Source organism: Pleurodeles waltl, chromosome 3_1 (genome assembly GCF_031143425.1).
Source record: "Pleurodeles waltl isolate 20211129_DDA chromosome 3_1, aPleWal1.hap1.20221129, whole genome shotgun sequence".
NCBI lineage: Eukaryota > Metazoa > Chordata > Amphibia > Caudata > Salamandridae > Pleurodeles > Pleurodeles waltl.
In genome coordinates this window covers 1,402,899,877-1,402,922,155 of record NC_090440.1, presented here as the reverse complement: position 1 = coordinate 1,402,922,155, position 22,279 = coordinate 1,402,899,877, and the positions used below count along the sequence as shown (strand labels likewise).

The 22,279-nt window shown below is 49.1% G+C and overlaps 1 protein-coding gene across 1 annotated transcript in view; it reads right to left on the bottom strand.

Moving 5' to 3' along the window:
• The window catches only part of LOC138285245 (NXPE family member 1-like), a 394,657-nt gene that overhangs the window by 79,107 nt on the left and 293,271 nt on the right, over positions 1 to 22,279 (bottom strand). Inside the window, exon 3 of the mRNA XM_069224939.1 lies at positions 7,739 to 7,800. Within this exon, the coding sequence (XP_069081040.1) occupies positions 7,739 to 7,800 (62 nt within the window). The remainder of the gene's footprint in view (positions 1 to 7,738; positions 7,801 to 22,279) is intronic.

Genomic DNA, 22,279 nt, shown 5'->3' with positions numbered 1-22,279 from the left:
CGTGGTTCGCATTCCACTTTTGGAGTATATGGTTTGTGTTGCCCTTACACCTATGTGCTCCTATTGCAATCTATTGTAACTTTACACTGCTTGCATTACTTCCTTTTGCTATTACTGAGTATTTTTGGTCTTGTGTATATTTGGCATCCTCATACTAAGGTTACTCACTGAGATACTTTTGGCATATTGTCATAAAAATAAAGTACCTTTATTTTTAGTATATCTGTGTATTGTGTTTTCTTATGATATTGTGCATATGACACCCGTGGTATAGTAGGAGCTTTGCATGTCTCCTAGTTCAGCCTAAGCTGCTCTGCTATAGCTACCTTCTATCAGCCTAAGCTGCTAGAAACACCTCTTGTACACTAATAAGGGATAACTGGACCTGGCACAAGGTGTAAGTACCTCTGATACCCACTGCAAGCCAGGCCAGCCTAGGCACTCTCCCCATGTGGCCAGCAACATGTCTGGTGTGTGGCTGGCAGGCAAAAACTAGTCAGCCCACACTGGAAGTCGAGTATGTTTTCAGGGGGCATCTCTAAGATGCCCTCTAGGTGTATTTTTACAATAAAGTACACACTTGCATCAGTGTGCATTTATTGTGCTGAGAAGTTTGATACCAAACTTCACAGTTTTCAGTGTAGCCATTATGGTGCTGTGGAGTTCGTGTATGACAGACTCCCAGACCATATACTCTTATGGCTACCCTGCACTTACAATGTCTAAGGTTTTTGCTTAGACACTGTACGGGCATAGTGCTCATGCACCTATGCCCTCACCTGTGGTATAGTGCACCCTGCCTTAGGGCTGTAAGGCCTGCTAGAGGGGTGACTTACCTATGCCACAGCCAGTGTGAGGTTGGCATGGCACCCTGAGGGGAGTGCCATGTCGACTTTGTCATTTTCTCCCCACCAGCGCACACAAGTTGCCAAGCAGTGTGTATGTGCTGAGTAAGTGGTCCCCAGGGTGGCATAAGACATGCTGCAGCCCTTAGAGACCTTCCCTGGCATCAGGGCCCTTGGTACCAGGGGTACCAGTTACAAGGAACTTACCTGGGTGCCAGGGTTGTGCCAATTGTGGAGACAAAGGTACAGTTTAGGGAAAGAACACTGGTGCTGGGGCCTGGTTAGCAGGCCTCAGCACACTTTCAAATCATAAATTGGCATCAGCAAAGGCAAAAAGTCAGGGGGTAACCATGCCAAGGAGGCATTTCCTTACACAACCCCCCCCCCCACCCCCAAACGAAAGAGGATGAGACTAATCTTTCCCAAGAGAGTCTTCATTTTCTAAGTGGAAGAACCTGGAAAGGCCATCTGCATTGGCATGGGCAGTCCCAGGTCTGTGTTCCAATATAAAGTCCATTCCCTGTAGGGAGATGGACCACCTCAACAGTTTTGGATTTTCACCTTTCATTTGCATTAGCCATGCAAGAGGTCTGTGGTCAGTTTGAACTCATGGTCTCAGCTTTTTCAGGGACCAAACCACAGCAAAGGCCTCTGTGAGAAAGTAGCCTCTTTCTAACCTTGTTACCCCCACTTTTGGCCTGTTTGTGAGTGTATGTCAGGGTGTTTTCACTGTCTCACTGGGATCCTGCTAGCCAGGACCCAGTGCTCATAGTGAAAACCCTATGTTTTCAGTATGTTTGTTATGTGTCACTGGGACCCTGCTAGTCAGGACCCCAGTGCTCATAAGTTTGTGGCCTATATGTATGTGTTCCCTGTGTGGTGCCTAACTGTCTATTGTAACTTTACACTGCTTGCATTACTTCCTTTTGCTATTACTGAGTATTTTTGGTCTTGTGTATATTTGGCATCCTCATACTAAGGGTACTCACTGAGATACTTTTGGCATATTGTCATAAAAATAAAGTACCTTTATTTTTAGTATAACTGTGTATTGTGTTTTCTTATGATATTGTGCATATGACACTAAGTGGTACTGTGGTAGCTTCACACGTCTCCTAGTTCAGCCTAAGCTGCTCTGCTAAGCTACCATTATCTATCAGCCTAAGCTGCTAGACACCCTATACACTAATAAGGGATAACTGGGCCTGGTGCAAGGTGCAAGTACCCCTTGGTACTCACTACAAGCCAGTCCAGCCTCCTACAGCCTCCCTCTAAATGGCACTCCAACGCTGCTCCCTGGGGAGTAACCTTCTGCTAATGAAAGCAACAGGCTGGTCAAGGCCATCATCATTTGTCTGGGACAGTACTGCCCCTATCCCATGTTCAGAGGCATCAGTCTGCACAATGAACTGCTTGGAGTAATCTGGAGCTTTGAGAACTGGTGCTGTGCACATAGCTTGTTTCAGGGTGTCAAAGGTCTGTTGGCATTCTATAGTCCAGTTTACCTTCTTGGGCATTTTCTTAGAGGTAAATTCTGTGAGGGGTGTCACTATGGATCCATATCCCTTCACAAACCTCCTGTAGTAGCCAGTCAAGCCAAAGAATGCCCTGACTTGAGTCTGGGTTTTTGGAGCTACCCAGTCCAGAATAGTCTGGATCTTGGGTTGGAGTGGCTGAACTTGGCCTCCACCTACAAGGTGTCCCAAGTAAACTACAGTACCCTGCCCTATCTGACATTTGGGTGCCTTGATGGTGAGGCCTGCTGCTTGCAGGGCCTGCAAAACCTTCTTCAGGTGGACCAGGTGATCCTGCCAGCTGGAGCTAAAGACAGCAATATCATCAAGATAATATGCACTAAAGGACTCCAAGTCAGCGAGGACTTGATTCACCAACCTTTGGAAGGTGGCAGGAGCATTCATTAAGCCAAAGGGCATCACAGTGAAGTGATAGTGCCCATCAGGTGTGGAGAATGCTGTCTTTTCCTTTGCTCCTGGTGCCATTTTTATTTGCCAGTACCCTGCTGTTAAGTCAAAGGTACTCAAGTAGTTGGCAGCACCTAGTTTGTCAATTAACTCATCTGCTCTTGGAATGGGATGGGCGTCTTTCTTGGTGACAGAATTAAGACATCTGTAGTCCACACAAAACCTCATCTCTCTCTTACCATCTTTTGTGTGAGGTTTCGGGACTAAGACCACTGGGCTAGCCCAGGGACTGTCAGAGTGCTCAATGACTCCCAATTCCAGCCTCTTGTGGACTTCCACTTTCATGCTTTCCTTAACTTGGTCAGACTGCCTAAAAATTTGTTTTTGACAGGAAACTGTCTCCTGTTTCCACATCATGGGTACACAGGTGTGTCTGACCAGGGGTTAGGGAAAAGAGCTCAGCAAACTGCTGTAAGACTTTCCTACAGTCAGCTTGCTGTTGGCCAGAGAGGGTGTCTGAATGGATCTCTCCATCTACTGAGCCGTCTTTAGGGTCAGTGGAGAGGAGATCAGGGAGAGGTTCACTCTCAGCATCCTGGTCCTCATCTGTAACCATTAACATGTTTACATCTGCTCTATCATGAAAGAGTTTGAGGCGGTTCACATGGATCACCCTTTTGGGGTTCCTGCTAGTGCCTAGGTCTACCAGGTAGTGACCTGACTCTTTCTCTCTAGCACTGGGTAAGAGCCACTCCATCTGTCCTGAAGTGCCTTGGGAGCCACAGGCTCCAGAACCCAGACTTTCTGCCCTGACTTAAACTCAACCATAGCAGCCTTTTGGTCATACCACATCTTCTGGAGTTGTTGGCTGGCCTCAAGGTTTTTACTTGCCTTTTCCATGTACTCTGCCATCCTGGAATGTAGGCCTAGTACATAGTCCACTATATCTTGCTTAGGCTCATGAAGAGGTCTCTCACAGCCTTCTTTCACAAGAGCTAGTGGTCCCCTTACAGGGTGGCCAAACAGAAGTTCAAAGGGGGAAAACCCTACTCCCTTCTGAGGCACCTCTCTGTAGGCGAAAAGCAGACATGGCAAGAGGACATCCCATCTCCTTTTGAGCTTCTCTGGGAGCCCCATGATCATGCCCTTCAATGTCTTGTTAAATCTTTCCACAAGACCATTGGTTTGTGGATGGTATAGTGTGGTGAATTTGTAAGTCACCCCACACTCATTCCACATGTGCTTCAGGTATGCTGACATGAAGTTGGTACCTCTGTCAGACACCACCTCCTTAGGAAATCCCACTCTGGTAAAGATACCAATGAGTGCTTTGGCTACTGCAGGGGCAGTAGTGGACCTAAGGGGAATTGCTTCAGGTTACCTAGTAGCATGATCCACTACTACTTGGATATACTGATTCCCTGAGGCTGTGGGAGGTTCAAGTGGAACCACTATGTCCACTCCTACTCTTTCAAAGGGGACCCCCACCACTGGAAGTGGAATGAGGGGGGTCTTTGGATGGCCACCTGTCTTGCCACTTGCTTGACAGGTGGCACAGGAGGCACAAAACTCCTTTACTTTCTGGGACATGTTGGGCCAATAGGAATGATTGACTAACCTCTCCCAAATCTTGGTTTGTCCCAAATGCCCAGCGAGTGGAATATCATGGGCTAAGGTCAGGATGAACTCCCTAAACTCCTGAGGCGCTACCACTCTCCTAGTGGCACCAGGTTTGGGATATCTTGCCTCAGTGTAAATGAGTCCATCTTCCCAATAGACCCTATGTGTTCCACTGATTTTTCCTTTGGCCTTTTCAGCAGCTTGCTGCCTAAGGCCTTCAAGAGAGGGACAGGTTTCTTGCCCCTTACACAGCAGCTCCCTTGTGGGTCCCCCTGGGCCTTAGAGTTCAACCTGATAAGGTTCCAACTCCATGGGCTCAGTTCCCTCAGAAGGCAGAACCTGTTCCTGGGACGAGAGGTTCTTTTTCTTTTGCTGTGTTGAAGCTGGTTCCCCAGTCTTCTTTCCTTTTCTCTTGGAGGGTTGGGCTGTTATTCCAGGCTCCAACACCTCTTTTTCACCCTAAGCCTTGCACTGTGCCCTTGTCTTGACACACACCAGTTCAGGGATACCCAGCATGGCTGCATGGGTTTTGAGTTCTACCTCAGCCCATGCTGAGGACTCCAGGTCATTTCCAAGCAAACATTCAACTAGGATAGCAGAGGAGCCTACCACCTGTTTCAGGCCAGTGACCCCTCCACATTCGAAAGTTACCATAGCCATGGGATGTACTTTAGTCTGATTGTCAGCGTTAGTGACTGGATAAGTTTGTCCAGTCAGGTATTGTCCTGAGGAAACCAGTTTGTCTGTCACCATTGTGACACTGTGTAGGAAAGTACCATCTTGCCTGGCATGTTACCCCCATATTTCACTGTATATATGTTCTTTTAGTCTATGTGTCACTGTAACACTGCCAGGCAGGGCCCCAGTGCTCATAAGTATGTGCCCTGTATGTGTTCCCTGTGTGATGCCTATCTGTCTCACTGAGGCTCTGCTAACCAGAACCTCAGTGTTTATGCTCTCTCTGCTTTCCAAATTTGTCACTGCAGGCCAGTGACTAAATTTACCAATTCTTATTGGCACACTGGTACAATTCACATTGGCATACTGGTACACCCATATAATTCCCTAGAATATGGTACTGAGGTACCCAGGGTATTGGGGTTCCAGGAGATCCCTATGGGCTGCAGCATTTCTTTTGCTAACCATAGGGAGCTCTGACAATTCTTACACAGGCCTGCCATTGCAGCCTGCGTGAAATAACGTCCACGTTATTTCACAGCCATTTACCACTGCACTTAAGTAACTTATAAGTCACCTATGTGTCTAACTTTCACCTGGTGAATATTGGGTGCAAAGTTACTTAGTGTGTGGGCACCCTGGCACTAGCCAAGGTGCCCCCACATCGTTCAGGGCAAATTCCCTGTACTTTGTGAGCGCGGGGACACCATTACACACGTGCACTGTACATAGGTCACTATCTATGTACAGCATCACAATGGGAACTCCGAACATGGGCATGTAACATGTCTAAGATCATGGAATTGTCCCCCCAATGCCATTCTGGCATTCGGGGGACAATTCCATGATCACCCCCCGGGTCTCTAGCATAGTACCCGGGTACTGCCAAACTGCCTTTCCGGGTTCTCCACTGCAGCTACTGCTGTTGCCAACCCCTCAGACAGGTTTCTGCCCTCCTGGGGTCCAGACAGCCCTGGACAGGAAGGCAGAACAAAGGACTTCCTCTGAGAGAGGGTGTAACACCCTCTCCCTTTGGAAATAGGTGTGAGGGCTGGGAGGAGTAGCCTCCCCCAACCTCTGGAAATGCTTTGATGGGCACTGATGGTGCCCATCTATGCATAAGCCATTCTACACTGGTTCAGGGATCCCCCAGCCCTGCTCTGGCCCGAAACTGGACAAAGGAAAGGGGAGTGACCACTCCCCTGACCTGCACCTCCCAGGGGAGGTGCCCAGAGCTCCTCCAGTGTGTCCAGACCTCTGCCATCTTGGAAACAGAGGTGTTTCTGGCACACTGGACTGCTCTGAGTGGCCAGTGCCAGCAGGTGATGTCAGAGGCTCCTTTTGATAGGCTCTTACCTCTCTTGGTAGCCAAACCTCCTTTTCTGGCTATTTAGAGTCTCTGCTTTGGGGAATTCTTCAGATAACGAATGCAAGAGCTCACCAGAGTTCCTCTGAATCTCCTCCTTCACCTTCTACCAAAGGATTAACCGCTGACTGCTCAGGACGCCTGCAAAACCGCAACAAAGTAGCAAGACGACTACTAGCAACCTTGTATCACCTCATCCTGCCGGATACTACAGATAAGGACCCTAAACTAGGACGTATAACTTCAAAAGATCGTTTCATAGCTGATTGTGATAGCTTGAGTGAGTCCTCCAGTCCTAAATTTGATACTACACATGAGGGCTCTAAAGTGGGACACAAAAGATGTGAAAAGATCTCTGTAGCTAGATAACATATTTCAGATGTGGTCTCTAGAGTGGGAGATGGCACAAACTGTTCAGTGGTTAGTAATATATAGAGCCTCAACAGAATCCTGTGCTATCTACACTATTTACCCTTCAATGTCTTCCTACGATTATCTACATGTTCACACCCGACAAGCTGAAAATAACTGTTTTTCATCTGATAAATTTCAGCCACAATTTTATAGGTGCTAACAGTCCTGTAAGATTACTTAGTGGAAAAGCAATGCCATTGCAGTGGTGGGCATCTTCGTGACCAAAGGGAGTATCACCTGGTGAGTTTGGGGAACAACTCCAAGATAGAGAAAACATAATTACATAGTCACTCATTCAAGCCATTATTTAGGAGCTGCCCACTGGCCTAAGCCTCTTCCTCTTATTTAAATTCATTTGGAATTAATAATGTATACTGACTACTGATAAAAGGCAATCTTGTTACACAAACACAATCGAACATTTAAGTCTTAGGAGAGAAGTAAAATACTGAAAAGGAAATGAGACATTACACTCTAACACAAGCTCGATCCTCCTAATGAGAGAGTTTGAGACCAAATAGTGATCACATGGCAGGTTTTAGTGCTGGTAGCCCTGCTATTTGCCTGGCCTATTTACATGCAAAGAACATCAATGCAGCATCTTTTTAATTCTTAATGATGAAACAAACTAATTCACATATTTTGAGATCTAAAAGTAAAGTAACTGCGTGGCACATTCAACATCACCAGAGTCTGTCGTGATTGGTCAAAGCCCCATCACATATTCTTTTATTTTGAGGTAATTTTACAAATCATCAAAGCAAATAAACTCATATGAAGTAGTAAAGCCCTTCAGAAAAAGAGGAGTTGATTAAACAACTTGCAAGATTGAGGAAAGGAGTTAAATGTAGATGTACCATAGTAAGACGAAATAATAACTCAGAGTTACTTACTCTTACAGTCAAATACATCAATATACTGAAAAGGCTTTGGAATGTTGACCCCGATGTTGGACCTTAAAAAAATATGATCAAACGTACATTAATGTATAAATCACGGAAAAAAGTTTTTAAATGAATAGAGCAATTCTCATCGTACCCCATTTGCACCACATCTTGTGTCATTCAGTCTATTAGACTCAATGAATTTGATGATTTTCAAGGTAATACCTTATATCAGGCCATTGAGGTAAGTAAAAATAAGCACACAACTCCACATTCCACCACAAACATCACGCACAAATACATTCAATACAAAGTATTAGACTATATATATCACAATCAGAAATGCACGGTCATGCCATGTAGATGACTATCATTTAATCCAAATAACACTATTTACTTTAAAAATATATATCACACAATAAGTTCCATACTACGACATACACAGCAGAACACCCTACACATGTTCAATACAGCTTAAATATAAAATATAATGTGGTAGCTCTATTCACAAAGGTAAATTAGTTCATAAATTGAAGTTTACCACTGAAGTTAACTATTTATGTATGGTGGGATTTCACGAAGGAATTACAAACTGGTGTAAACCTGTTTCTGTGTATTGAGATCGTTATCAAGAGTGCAGATGTCTACACACTCATAAATCTTACAAGAGGGGTGAAAAGTGGGTGTTTGTAGGAAAGTACCATCTTGCCTGGCATGTTACCCCCATTTTTCATTGCATGTATGTTGTTTTTAGCCCTTGTGTCACTGGGATCCTGCCAGGCAGGACCCCAGTGCTCATAGTATGTGCCCTGTATGTGTTCCTTGTGTGGTGCCTAACTGTATCACTGAGGCTCTGCTAACCAGAAACTCAGTGTTTATGCTCTCTCTGCTTTCTAAATTTGTCACTGCAGGCCAGTGATTAAATTTACCAATTCTTATTGGCACACTGGTACACCCATATAATTCCCTTGTATATGGTACTTAGGTACCCAGGGTATTGGGATTCCAAGAGATCCCTATGGGCTGCAGCATTTCTTTTGCCACCTGTAGGAGGCTGGCCTGGCTTGTAGTGGGTACCAGAGGTACTTACACCTTCTGCCAGGTCCAGTTATCCCTTATTAGTGTAGAAGGGGTGTTTCTAGCAGCTTAGGCTGATAGAAGGTAGCTATGGCAAAGCAGCTTAGGCTGAACTAGGAGACATGTAAAGCTCCTACTATACCACCGGTGTCATATGCACAATATCATAAGAAAACACAATACACAGAAGTACTAAAAATAAAGGTACTTTATTTTTATGGCAATATGCCAAAAGTATCTCAGTGAGTACCCTCAGTATGAGGATAAGTTATATACACAAAATATATGTACACAAACCAAAATTATGCAGGTAATAGCAAGAAAAGTAATGCAAGCGGTGTAAAATTACAGTAGATTGCAATAGGAGCACATAGGTATAGGGGTAACACAAACCATATACTCCAAAAGAGGAATGCGAAACACGAATGGACCCCAAACCTATGTGAGCTTGTAGAGGGTCGTTGGGACTGTAAGAAAACCGTGAGGGTTAGAAAAATAGCCCACCCCAAGACCCTGAAAGGTAGGTGTAAATTGCACCTTCTACCCCAGAGAGCACAGAAGTCGTGATAGGGGAATTCTACAGGAAGAACAAACACCAGCAATGCAACAACAGTGGATTTCCGGACCTGAGTACCTGTAAGACAAGGGGACCAAGTCCAATAGTCGCGACAGTGTCGAGAGTGGGCAGGAGCCCAGGAAATGCCAGCTGAGGATGAAGGAAGCTGCCACCTGTTGAAAGAAGCTTGGAGTTCTGCAAGAAAGAAGAGAACTAGGAACTTCTCCTTTGGAGGATGGATGTCCCACGTCGCGATGAAGCTTGCAGAGGTGTTCCATGGAAGAAAGACAGCAAACAAGCCTTGCTAGCTGCAAGGGTTGCAGTAGAGGATTTTGGGTGCTGCTGTGGCCCAGGAGGGACCAGGATGTTGCCACTTGGAGGGGGAGACAGAAGGGGCAACCAGCAAATCAAGGAGCCCTCACAGAAGCAGGCAGCACATGCAGAACTACCTGAACAGGAACTTGGAAGAAAAGTGAACCGGAGTCCACCGGAAGGCACAAAAACGAGTCCCACGACGCTGGAGGACAACTCAGAAGGTTGTGCACTGCACGAAGGAGTGTCGAGGACCCAGGCTTGGCTGTGCACGAAGGAAATCCTGGAAGAGTGCACAGGAGCCGGAGCAGCTGCAAATCACACGGTACCCAGCAATGCAATCTAGTGTGGGGAGGCAAGGACTTACTTCCACCAAACTTGGACTGAAGAGTCACTGGACTGTGGGAGTCACTTGGACAGAGTTGCTGAGTTCCAGGGACCATGCTTGTCGTGCTGAGAGGGGACCCAGAGGACCAGTGATGCAGTCTTTTGGTGCCTGCGGTTGCAGGGGGAAGATTCCGTCAACCCACGGGAGATTTCTTCAGAGCTCCTGGTGCAGAGAGAAGGCAGGCTACCCCCAGAGCATGCACCACCTGGAAACAGTCGAGAAAGCCGGCAGGATGAAGTGATACAAGGTTGCTAGTAGGGGTCTTGCTACTTTGTTGTGGTTTTTCAGGCGTCCTGAGCAGTCAGCGGTCGATCCTTTGGAGGAAGGTGAAGAGGGAGTGTGAGAAAGTAGCCTCTTTCTAGCCTTGTTACCCCCACTTTGGGCCTGTTTGTGAGTGTATGTCAGGGTGTTTTCACTGTATCACTGGTATCCTGCTTGCCAGGGCCCAGTGCTCATAGTGAAAACCCTATGTTTTCAGTATGTTTGTTATGTGTCACTGGGACCCTGCTAGTCAGGACCCCAGTGCTCATAAGGTTGTGACCTATAGGTATGTGTTCCCTGTGTGATGCCTAACTGTCTCACTGAGGCTCTGCTAACCAGAACCTCAGTGGTTATGCTCTATCTTTACAAATTGTCACTAACAGGCTAGTGACCAATTTTACCAATTTACATTGGCTTACTGGAACACCCTTATAATTCCCTAGTATATGGTACTGAGGTAACCAGGGTATTGGGGTTCCAGGAGATCCCTATGGGCTGCAGCATTTCTTTTGCCACCCATAGGGAGCTCTGACAATTCTTACACAGGCCTGCCACTGCAGCCTGAGTGAAATAACGTCCACGTTATTTCACAGCCATTTTACACTGCACTTAAGTAACTTATAAGTCACCTATATGTCTAACCTTTACCTAGTAAAGGTTGGGTGCTAAGTTACTTAGTGTGAGGGCACCCTGGCACTAGCCAAGGTGCCCCCACATTGTTCAGGGCCAATTCCCCGGACTTTGTGAGTGCGGGGACACCATTACACGCATGCACTACATATAGGTCACTACCTTTATGTAGCTTCACAATGGTAACTCCGAATATGGCCATGTAACATGTCTATGATCATGGAATTGCCCCCTCTGTCATCCTGGCATAGTTGGCACAATCCCATGATCCCAGTGGTCTGTAGCACAGACCCTGGTACTGCCAAACTGCCTTTCCTGGGGTTTCACTGCAGCTGCTGCTGCTGCCAACCCCTCAGACAGGCATCTGCCCTCCTGGGGTCCAGCCAGGCCTGGCCCAGGATGGCAGAACAAAGAACTTTCTCTGAGAGAGGGTGTTACACCCTCTCCCTTTGGAAAATGGTGTGAAGGCAGGGGAGGAGTAGCCTCCCCCAGCCTCTGGAAATGCTTTCTTGGGCACAGATGTGCCCAATTCTGCATAAGCCAGTCTACACCGGTTCAGGGGACCCCTTAGCCCTGCTCTGGCGCGAAACTGGACAAAGGAAAGGGGAGTGACCACTCCCCTGACCTGCACCTCCCCTGGGAGGTGTCCAGAGCTCCTCCAGTGTGCTCCAGACCTCTGCCATCTTGGAAACAGAGGTGCTGCTGGCACACTGGACTGCTCTGAGTGGCCAGTGCCACCAGGTGACGTCAGAGACTCCTTCTGATAGGCTCCTTCAGGTGTTGCTAGCCTGTCCTCTCTCCTAGGTAGCCAAATCCTCTTTTCTGGCTATTTAGGGTCTCTGTCTCTGGGGAAACTTTAGATAACGAATGCAAGAGCTCATCCGAGTTCCTCTGCATCTCTCTCTTCACCTTCTGCCAAGGAATCGACTGCTGACCGCGCTGGAAGCCTGCAAACCTGCAACATAGTAGCAAAGACGACTACTGCAACTCTGTAACGCTGATCCTGCCGCCTTCTCGACTGTTTTCCTGGTGGTGCATGATGTGGGGATAGTCTGCCTCCTCTCTGCACTAGAAGCTCCGAAGAAATCTCCCGTGGGTCGACGGAATCTTCCCCCTGCAACCGCAGGCACCAAAAAGCTGCATTACCTGTCCCTTGGGTCTCCTCTCAGCACGACGAGCGAGGTCCCTCGAATCCAGCAACTCTGTCCAAGTGATCCCCACAGTCCAGTGACTCTTCAGTCCAAGTTTGGTGGAGGTAAGTCCTTGCCTCACCTCGCTAGACTGCATTGCTGGGAACCGCGACTTTTGCAGCTACTCCGGCCCCTGTGCACTTCCGGCAGAAATCCTTCATGCACAGCCAAGCCTGGGTCAACGGCACTCTAACCTGCATTGCACGACTTTCTAAGTTGGTCTCCGGCGACGTGGGACTCCTTTGTGTACCTTCGGGTGAGCACCATTTCACGCATCCTTGTAGTGCCTGTTTCTGGCACTTCTCTGGGTGCTACCTGCTGCTAAGAGGGCTCCTTGTCTTGCTCGACGTCCCCTCTACCTCCTGGTCCAATTTGCGACCTCCTGGTCCCTCCTGGGCCACAGCAGCGTCCAAAAATGCTAACCACAAGATTTGCAGCTAGCAAGGTTTGTTGGCGTTCTTTCGGCGGGAAAACACTTCTGCACGACTCTCCATGGCGAGAGGGATCCGTCCACCAAAGGGGAAGTCTCTAGCCCTTTTCGTTCCAGCAGAAACCTCAGCTTCTTCTGTCCAGTAGAAGCTTCTTTGCATCCACAGCTGGCATTTCCTGGGCATATGCCCATCTCCGACTTGCTTGTGACTTTTGGACTTGGTCCCCTTGTTCCACAGGTACCCTAGATTTGAAATCCATCATTGTTGCATTGTTGGTTTGTGTCTTTCCTGCATTATTCCTCTATCACGACTTCTTTGTCCTTGGGGGAACTTTAGTGCACTTTGCACTCACTTTTCAGGGTCTTGGGAGGGTTATTTTTCTAACTCTCACTATTTTCTAATAGTCCCAGCGACCCTCTACAAGGTCACATAGGTTTGGGGTCCATTCGTGGTTCGCATTCCACTTTTGGAGTATATGGTTTGTGTTGCCCCTATCCCTATGTGTCCCCAATGCATCCTATTGTAACTGTACATTGTTTGCACTGTTTTCTAAGACTATACTGCATATTTTTGGTATTGTGTATATATATCTTGTGTAAATTTCCTATCCTCTCACTGAGGGTACACTCTAAGATACTTTGGCATATTGTCATAAAAATAAAGTACCTTTATTTTTAGTATAACTGTGTATTGTGTTTTCTTATGATATTGTGCATATGACACTAGGTGGTACTGTAGTAGCTTCACACGTCTCCTAGTTCAGCCTAACCTGCTCTGCTAAGCTACCATTATGTATCAGCCTAAGCTGCTAGACACCCTATACATTAATAAGGGATAACTGGGCCTGGTGCAAGGTGCAAGTACCCCTTGGTTCTCACTACAAGCCAGTCCAGCCTCCTACAGGGAGATGCAAAGGAACTCTGATGAGCTCTTGCATTCGTTATCTGGAGAATTGCCCAAAGCAGAGACCCTAAATAGCCAAAGAAGGAGGTTTGGCTACCAAGGAAGGAGGTAAGACCCTATCAGAAGGAGCCTCTGACGTCACCTGCTGGCACTGGCCACTCAGAGCAGTCCAGTGTGCCACAGACACCTCTGTTTCCAAGATGGCAGAGCTCTGGGACACACTGGAGGAGCTCTGGGCACCTCCGCTGGAAGGTGCAGGTCAGGGGAGTGGTCACTCCCCTTTCCTTTGTCCAGTTTCGTGCCAGAGCAGGGCTGGGGGATCCCTAAACCAGTGTAGAGTGGCTTATGCAGAGATGGGCACCATCTGTGCCCATCAAAGCATTTCCAGAGGCTGGGGGAGGCTACTCCTCCCCAGCCTTCACACCTATTTCCAAAGGGAGAGGGTGTGACACCCCCTCTCAGAGGAAATCCTTTTTTCTGCCTTCCTGGGCTAGGGCTGCCTGGACCCCAGGAGGGCAGAAACCTGTCTGAGGGGTGGCAGCAGCAGCAGCTGCAGTGGAGACCCCTGAAAGGCAGTTTGGCAGTACCCGGGTACTATGCTAGAGACCCAGGGGATCATGGAATTGTCCCCCCAATGCCAGAATGGCATTGGGGGGACAATTCCATGATCTTAGACATGTTACATGGCCATGTTCGGAGTTACCATTGTGACGCTGTACATAGGTAGTGACCTATATACAGTGCACACGTGTAATGGTGTCCCCGCACTCACAAAGTCCGGGGAATTTGCCCTGAACGATGTGGGGGCACCTTGGCTAGTGCCAGGGTGCCCACACACTAAGTAACCTTGCACCCAACCTTCACTAGGTGAAGGTTAGACATATAGGTGACTTAAAAGTTACTTAACTGCAGTGGTAAATGGCTGTGAAATAACGTGGACGTTATTTCACGCAGGCTGCATTGGCAGGCCTCTGTAAGAATTGACAGAGCTCCCTATGGGTGGCAAAAGAAATGCTGCAGCCCATAGGGATCTCCTGGAACCCCAATACCCTGAAAGATGTGGGGCACCTTGGCTAGTGCCAGGGTGCCCACACACTAAGTAACTTGGCACCCAACCTTCACTAAGTGAAGGTTAGACATATAGGTGACTTATAAGTTACTTATGTGTAGTGCAAAATGGCTGTGAAATAACGTGGACATTATTTCACTGAGGCTGCAGTGGCAGGCCTGTGTAAGAATTGTCTGAGCTCCCTATGGGTGGTGTGAGAAAGTAGCCTCTTTCTAGCCTTGTTACCCCCACTTTTGGCCTGTTTGTGAGTATATGTCAGGATGTTTTCACTGTCTCACTGGGATCCTTCTAGCCAGGGCCCAGTGCTCATAGTGAAAACACTATGTTGTCAGTATGTTTGTTATGTGTCACTGGGACCCTGCTAGCCAGGACCCCAGTGCTCATAAGTTTGTGGCCTACATGTGTTCCCTGTGTGATGCCTAACTGTCTCACTGAGGCTCTGCTAAACAGAACCTCAGTGGTTATGCTCTCTCTGCTTTCCAAATTTGTCACTAACAGGCTAGTGACTAAATTTACCAATTCACATTGGCATACTGGTACACCCATATAATTCCCTAGTATATGGTACTGAGGTACCCAGGGTATTGGGGTTCCAGGAGATCCCTATGGGCTGCAGCATTTATTTTGCCACGCATAGGGAGCTCTGACAATTCTTACACAGGCCTGCCACAGCAGCCTGCATGAAATAACGTCCACGTTATTTCACAGCCATTTACCACTGTCCTTAAGTAACTTATAAGTCACCTATATGTCTAACCTTCACCTGGTGAAGGTTGGGTGCACAGTTACTTAGTGTGTGGGCACCCTGGCACTAGCCAAGGTGCCCCCACATCGTTCAGGGCAAATTCCCCAGACTTTGTGAGTGCGGGGACACCATTACACGTGTGCACTGTACATAGGTTACTACCTATGTACAGCGTCACAATGGTAACTCCGAACATGGCCATGTAACATGTCTAAGATCATGGAATTGTCACACCAATGCCCCCGGGTCTCTAGCACAGAACCCGGGTACTGTCAAACTGCCTTTCCGGGGTCTCCACTGCAGCTGCTGCCAACCCCTCAGACAGGTTTCTGCCCTCCTGGGGTCCAGGCAGCCCTGGTCAAGGAAGGCAGAACAAAGGATTTCCTCTGAGAGAGGGTGTAACACCCTCTCCCTTTGGAAATAGGTGTCAGGGCTGGGGAGGAATAGCCTCCCCCAGCCTCTGGAAATGCTTTGATGGGCACAGATGGTGCCCATCTCTGCATAAGCCAGTCTACACCGGTTTAGGGATCCCCTAGCCCTGCTCTGGCACAAAACTGGACAAAGGAAAGGGTAGTGACAACTCCCCTGACCTGCACCTCCCAGGGAAGGTGCCCAGAGCTCCTCCAGTGTGTCCCAGACCTCTGCCACCTTGGAAACAGAGGTGTTTGTGGCACACTGGACTGCTCTGAGTGGCCAGTGCCAGCAGGTGATGTCAGAGGCTCCTTCTAATAGGCTCTTACCTCTCTTGGTAGCCAATCCTCCTTCCTTGGTAGCCAAACCTCCTTTTCTGGCTATTTAGGTTCTCTGTGTAGGAGGCTGGCCTGGCTTGTAGTGGGTAGCAGGGGTACTTACACCTTGTGCCAGGTCCAGTTATCCCTTATTAGTGTAGAAGATGTGTTTCTAGCAGCTTAGGCTGATAGAAGGTAGCTATGGCAAAGCAGCTTAGGCTGAACTAGGAGATATGTAAAGCTCCTACTATACCACTGGTGTCATATGCACAATATCATAAGAAAACACAATACACAGAAGTACTAAAAATAAAGGTACTTTATTTTTATGACAATATGCCAAAATTATCTCAGTGAGTACCCTCAGTATGAGGATAAGATATATACACAAGATATATGTACACAAACCAAAATTATGCAGGTAATAGCAAGAAAAGTAATGCAAGCAGTGTAAAATTACGGTAGATTGCAATAGGAGCACAGAGGTATAGGGGAAACACAAACCATATACTCCAAAAGTGGAATGCGAACCACGAATGGACCCCAAACCTATGTGAGCTTGTAGAGGGTCGCTGGGACTGTAAGCAAACAGTGAGGGTTAGAAAAAAAGCCCACCCCAAGACCCTGAAAGGTAGGTGTATAGAGCACCTACTACCCCCAGAGATCACAGAAGTCGTGATAGGGGGTTTCTGCAGGAAGAACAAACACCAGCAATGCAACAACAGTGGATTTCCAGACCTGAGTACCTGTAAGACAAGGGGACCAAGTCCAATAGTCGCAACAGTGTCGAGAGTGAGCAGGAGCCCAGGAAATGCCAGCTGAGGGTGCAAGGAAGCTGCCACAGGATGGAAGAAGCTTGGAGTTCTGCAAGAAAGAAGAGAGCTAGGGACTTCTCCTTTGGAAGACGGATGTCGCACGTCGTGATGAAGCTTGCAGGTGTGTTCCCACACAGAAAGACAGCAAACAAGCCTTGCTAGCTGCAAGGGTCGCGGTAGAGGTTTTTGGGTGCTGCTGTGGCCCAGGAAGGACCAGGATGTCACCACTTGGAAGAGGAGACAGAGGGGGCACCCAGCAGGTCAGGGAGCCCTCACAGAAGCAGGCAGCACCCACAGACGTACCTGAACAGGCACTTGGAAGGAAAGTGAACCGGAGTCCACCTGAAGTCACGAAAGGGAGTCCCACGACGCCGGAGGACAACTCAGAAGGTTGTGCACTGCAGGTTAGAATGTCGGGGACCCATGCTTGGCTGTGCATGAAGGAAATCCTGGAAGAGTGCACAGGAGCCAGAGCAGCTGCAAATCACGCAGTACCCAGCAATGCAGTCTAGCGTGGGGAGGCAAGGACTTACCTCCACCAAACTTGGACTGAAGAGTCACTGGACTGTGGGAGTCACTTGGACAGAGTTGCTGAGTTCCAGGGACCACGCTCGGCGTGCTGAGAGGGGACCCAGAGGACCAGTGATGCAGTCTTTTGGTGCCTGCGGTTGCAGGGGGAAGATTCCGTCGACCCACTGGAGATTTCTTCAGAGCTCCTGGTGCAGAGAGGAGGCAGGCTACCCCCAGAGCATGCACCACCTGGAAACAGTCGAGAAAGCCGGCAGGATGAAGCGATACAAGGTTGCTAGTAGTCGTATTGCTACTTTGTTGCGGTTTTGGAGGCGTCCTGAGCAGTCAGCGGTCGATCCAGGGGCACACGGTTCTGGGGACAGAGGCCCAGGGAAACAGGGGAACTGGGAGGGCTGCTGTGCGACTGGGGGAGGACAGGCCGCGGGAACCCACTCTCCACGAGGCTCTCTCCAACATCATGGAAGCCTACCATCATTCCCAGGAGACGATGGCAACTGGACTGGCCAAGTTTCAGGAGACCCAGCGGCTGCAGAAGGAACAGTATTTGGGCTTCAGGGAGGAACTCAAATCTATCAATTCCACCCTGGGCACCATTGTAGGGGTGCTGAAGGAAGTCCTCAACACCAGGAGGGACACTGTGCCACAACAAGGGGCCCCTGACACTAGCCTGGACGATGAACTGCGCACCACCTCCGCCGGCGCTAGTGGATAGGAGGCACCGCCACAGGACCACCACACCAGCACCCCACCCCCTGCAGATGGAGAACCACCCCACAAACGGTCCCTGAGATCCAGGACAAAGACAGAGAACAATGCCAAAACCCCTGCCAAGAAATGAGATCACCCTGATTGTCATCCTTTTGTCCCACCTTGTCACACTGTCCATCCTCAAACTGCCCCAGCTCCACTTCCTATGCCCCTTTGGACAATGCACCTGTGAGACCAATAGCTTGGACTCTGCCATGGACATTCCTCCACCATCACCCCTCACCATTTTACAACCCCCTCCAATATTGAGCACTCAAATAAACACCCTTAAAGCACAAAACAATCTGGAGTCTGTCTGTGATTTCGAATTAGTGTATTAGCAATTACAGTGACAAAATGCTCTTTCAAATGTAATGTCAACATACCTATGTCACACAGCTCTAGTCCATGAGGAAACAAAGCAGATATCACACAGTGAGATCCACATCTGTGAAATCGTAAGGGAAAGTGAAAACTCAGTGACCATACACTGGTTGAAAAGGACAGACAGTAGAGAGGTAGTAGTGTTAAAGTACATGTAGCAGGCAGGTTTTTCTTCTTACCTGTGTCTCACTGGAAGTATTGCAGGATCACCGAGTTCCTGTTGTCGATGTCCTCTTCTTCTGCTTCCTCGTCTTCACTGCCCACAGGCTCCACAGCTGCCACAACACCTCCACCTGGACCATCCTCCTGCAGAAAAGGCACCTGTCGTCGCAAAGCCAAGTTATGAAGCATACAGCAGGCCACGATGATCTGGCACACCTTCTTTGGTGAGTAGAATAGGGAACCACCTGTCATATGGATGCACCGGAACCTGGCCTTCAGGAGGCCGAAGGTCTGCTCTATAATCCTCCTAGTTGGCCCATGAGCCTCATTGTAGCGTTCCCCTGCCCTTGTCCTGGGATTCCTCACTGGGGTTAGTAGCCATGGCAGGTTGGGGTAACCAGAGTCACCTGCAAATGGTGAGGGACAACTGTTAGACACACATTAACTCTTAGGGATATCCCCAGACAACTATTCCCACTGATTTGGTTCCAGGTGCTCACCTAATAGCCACACACGGTGCCTCTGGAGTTGCCCCATCACATAAGGGATGCTGCTATTCCGCAGGATGTAAGCGTCTTGCACTGAGCCAGGGAATTTGGCATTAATATGGGAGATGTACTGGTCTGCCAAACACAGCATCTGCACATTCATCGAATGGTAACTCTTCCGGTTTCTGTACACCTGTTCACTCCTGCGGGGGGGGACAAGGCCACATGTGTCCCATCAATGGCACCTATGATGTTGGGGATATGTCCCAGGGCATAGAAGTCACCTTTCACTGTAGGCAAATCCTCCACCTGAGGGAAAACGATGTAGCTCTGCATGTGTTTCAGCAGGGCAGACAACACTCTGGACAACATGTTTGAGAACATAGGCTGGCAAATCCCTGATGCTATGGCCACTGTTGTTTAAAATTACCCACTTGCAAGGAAATGGAGTACTGACAGCACCTGCACTTGAGGGGGGATTCCTGTGGGATGGCGGATAGCTGACATCAGGTCTGGCTCCAACTGGGCACACAGTTCCAGGATTGTGGCACGATCAAGCCTGTAGGTGATGATCACATGTCTTTCCTCCATTGTCGACAGGTCCGCCAGTGGTCTGTACACCGGAGGATGCCGCCATCTCCTCACATGCCCCAGCGGACGGTGCCTATGGAGGAGAACAGCAAGCACAGAGTCAACCAACTCTGAGGTACGTAAACACAGCTTACTCAGAAAACTATTCATAAACCGAAATTTGCCTGTATGAGTGTTGAGCCAAGGCCTAGGTATGTGTGACGCAGTTAAAAATAAAGCCATGTGGGGTCCTGAAATGGTGGCTGCCTGACCTGTAAAGTGGGACAATGGGATATGAGGTAACTGCGCTGGCGTTGTACACCGTCGCGGTAGGCGGTCAAAGACCGCGGCGCAATTCTGCATTGGTTAACATTGGACCATATGGGTCCCAGGAGCCAATGACGATGTACGCCGGCGGTGACGGTACGCACCGCCGCGGACGTGACCGCTATTTTCTATCTGTTCAATCACTTGATACCTGATCTTCGACAGGAGAGGACCTACACTGCATGTGCTGCTGTGACCTCAGTCTGGAAGAGACAATGGCTCGTGTGTCTGGGGAAAAGGCCCCTGCCTTCAGCACAGAGGAGTTGGAAAAACTCGTGGATGGGGTCCTCCTCCAGTACACGCTACTCTACGGTCCTCCAGACAAACGGGTAAGTACACTGGGAGCATGCTGTATGGGGAATGCCTGTGTGGAGTGGTGTGGATGAAAGATAGAGGGGAGGAGAATGAGGCATGCATGAAACGACGGTGAGTGCATGTGCCACATGGCAAGGGTAGGGATGCGGGCCAATGACTGTGACGGTGCAGTTGGTAATAACTTCTCTTTTTCCCCTGTACAATTCCTGTAGGTCAGCGCCCACCAGAAGAAGGATATTTGGCGTGCCAGCGCCAAGGACGTCCGGACCCTGGGGGTCTACCACAAACGGAGCACCCACTGCCGGAAAAGATGGGAGGAAATTCGCTGCTGGAGGAAGAAGACGGCGGAGGCCCAGCTGGGGATGGTCTCCCAACGTGGGAGGGGTGCCCGTCGCACCATGACCCCCCTGATGTTCAGGATCCTGGCTGTGGCGTACCCGGAGTTGGATGGGTGCTTGAGCGCATCACAGCAGCAACAAGGGGGTGAGTACACTCTCATTCAGCTGATTCAGCGTGCAGTGGAGGTGTATGGGTGGGGGAGGTGGGCTGTGGGTTCCCCTAGGCCAGGGCGAGTATGCTAGTTAAGTCCCCTTTTTCAGGCAGACCCTGTGGCACCCCACCCCACCTAGGTACAGTGCCAACTACACCTAGTCAGGCTCCTGTGACATCCATGTGTGCAGAAATCGGCCATAGCCTTGTAAGCCATGTCCCAGGAATTAAATAGTGGACTCCAAGTGCGTGGCGTAGTGCAGGGGGCTTCTGTGTCTGTCGTGTCCGCCAACGGTAGCGGTATTGCATGCACTCAACATGTCTTTCTTCTGTCTCCCCCCCCCCTTTTTGTGGTCTCCCTGTACTTGTGTGCATTAGTATCATCAGGCGGAGGAGCAGTGGCACCGGAGCAGGAGGGAGCTGCAAATGCTGCCAAGGACACCGCCGCCAGCACCGCTGCCAAAGACACTGCCGCCACAAGCACCGCAGGCCCATGAGCGCCAAAAGCTCTGACGCTACTGAGGCCGCCACGAGCAGGATGAAGCACTCTGGGCACAAAGCCCCCCCCCAGAACCAGTGGAGATTGACATCCACTACCTCAGTCCTTGGCAGGATGAAGCACTCTGGGCACAAAGCCCCCTCCAGAACCAGTGGAGATTGACATCCACTACCTCAGTCCTTGGCAGGATGAAGCACTATGGGCACAAAGCCCCCTCCAGAACCAGTGGAGAGTGTTATCCCCTACCTCAGTCCTTGGCAGGATGAAGCACTCTGGGCACGAAGCCCCCTCCAGAACCAGTGGAGACTGTTGTCCACTACCTCAGTCCTTGGCAGGATGAAGCACTCCGGGCACAAAGCCCCCTCCAGAACCAGTGGAGACTGTTATCCACTACCTCTGTCCTTGGCAGAATGAAGCACTCTGGGCACAAGGCTCCCTCCAGAACCAGTGGAGATTGACATCCACTTGAGAGACTACGGCTCTGCACGCCCCAGGATTGAACAGTGGGCAAACCACCCACTGTAGAGACTGTGGCATTACCCTCCCCAGGATTGAACAGTGGGCATGGGGCCCTCTCGTGGATTTGGCGTTGTGCACTCAACCGGCTGAGGTGCACACCCTTTCCCTTCCCCTTGAGGTGCCTGTTTTATTTCTATCTGATGCCCCTGCAGTGTTCTCTCCGTCTCGTTCGGGTATCTTGTGTGGGCCTCGCCCATGCCTTTTGGGCCCAGTGATACACGGACTATGATGGTGGACTCCCTTGGACTTGTGTTCTTGGTGTATTTAATTGTATATAGTATAAATGTATATATTTGTAAATATTTTTGATGTATGTAATTGAATATATCACAATGATTCGACTCATTTCCTTTTGTCCTTGCATTCTTCCAGAGGGGGTTGGGGGTGTAACTGTGATGTATCATGATGTATTAG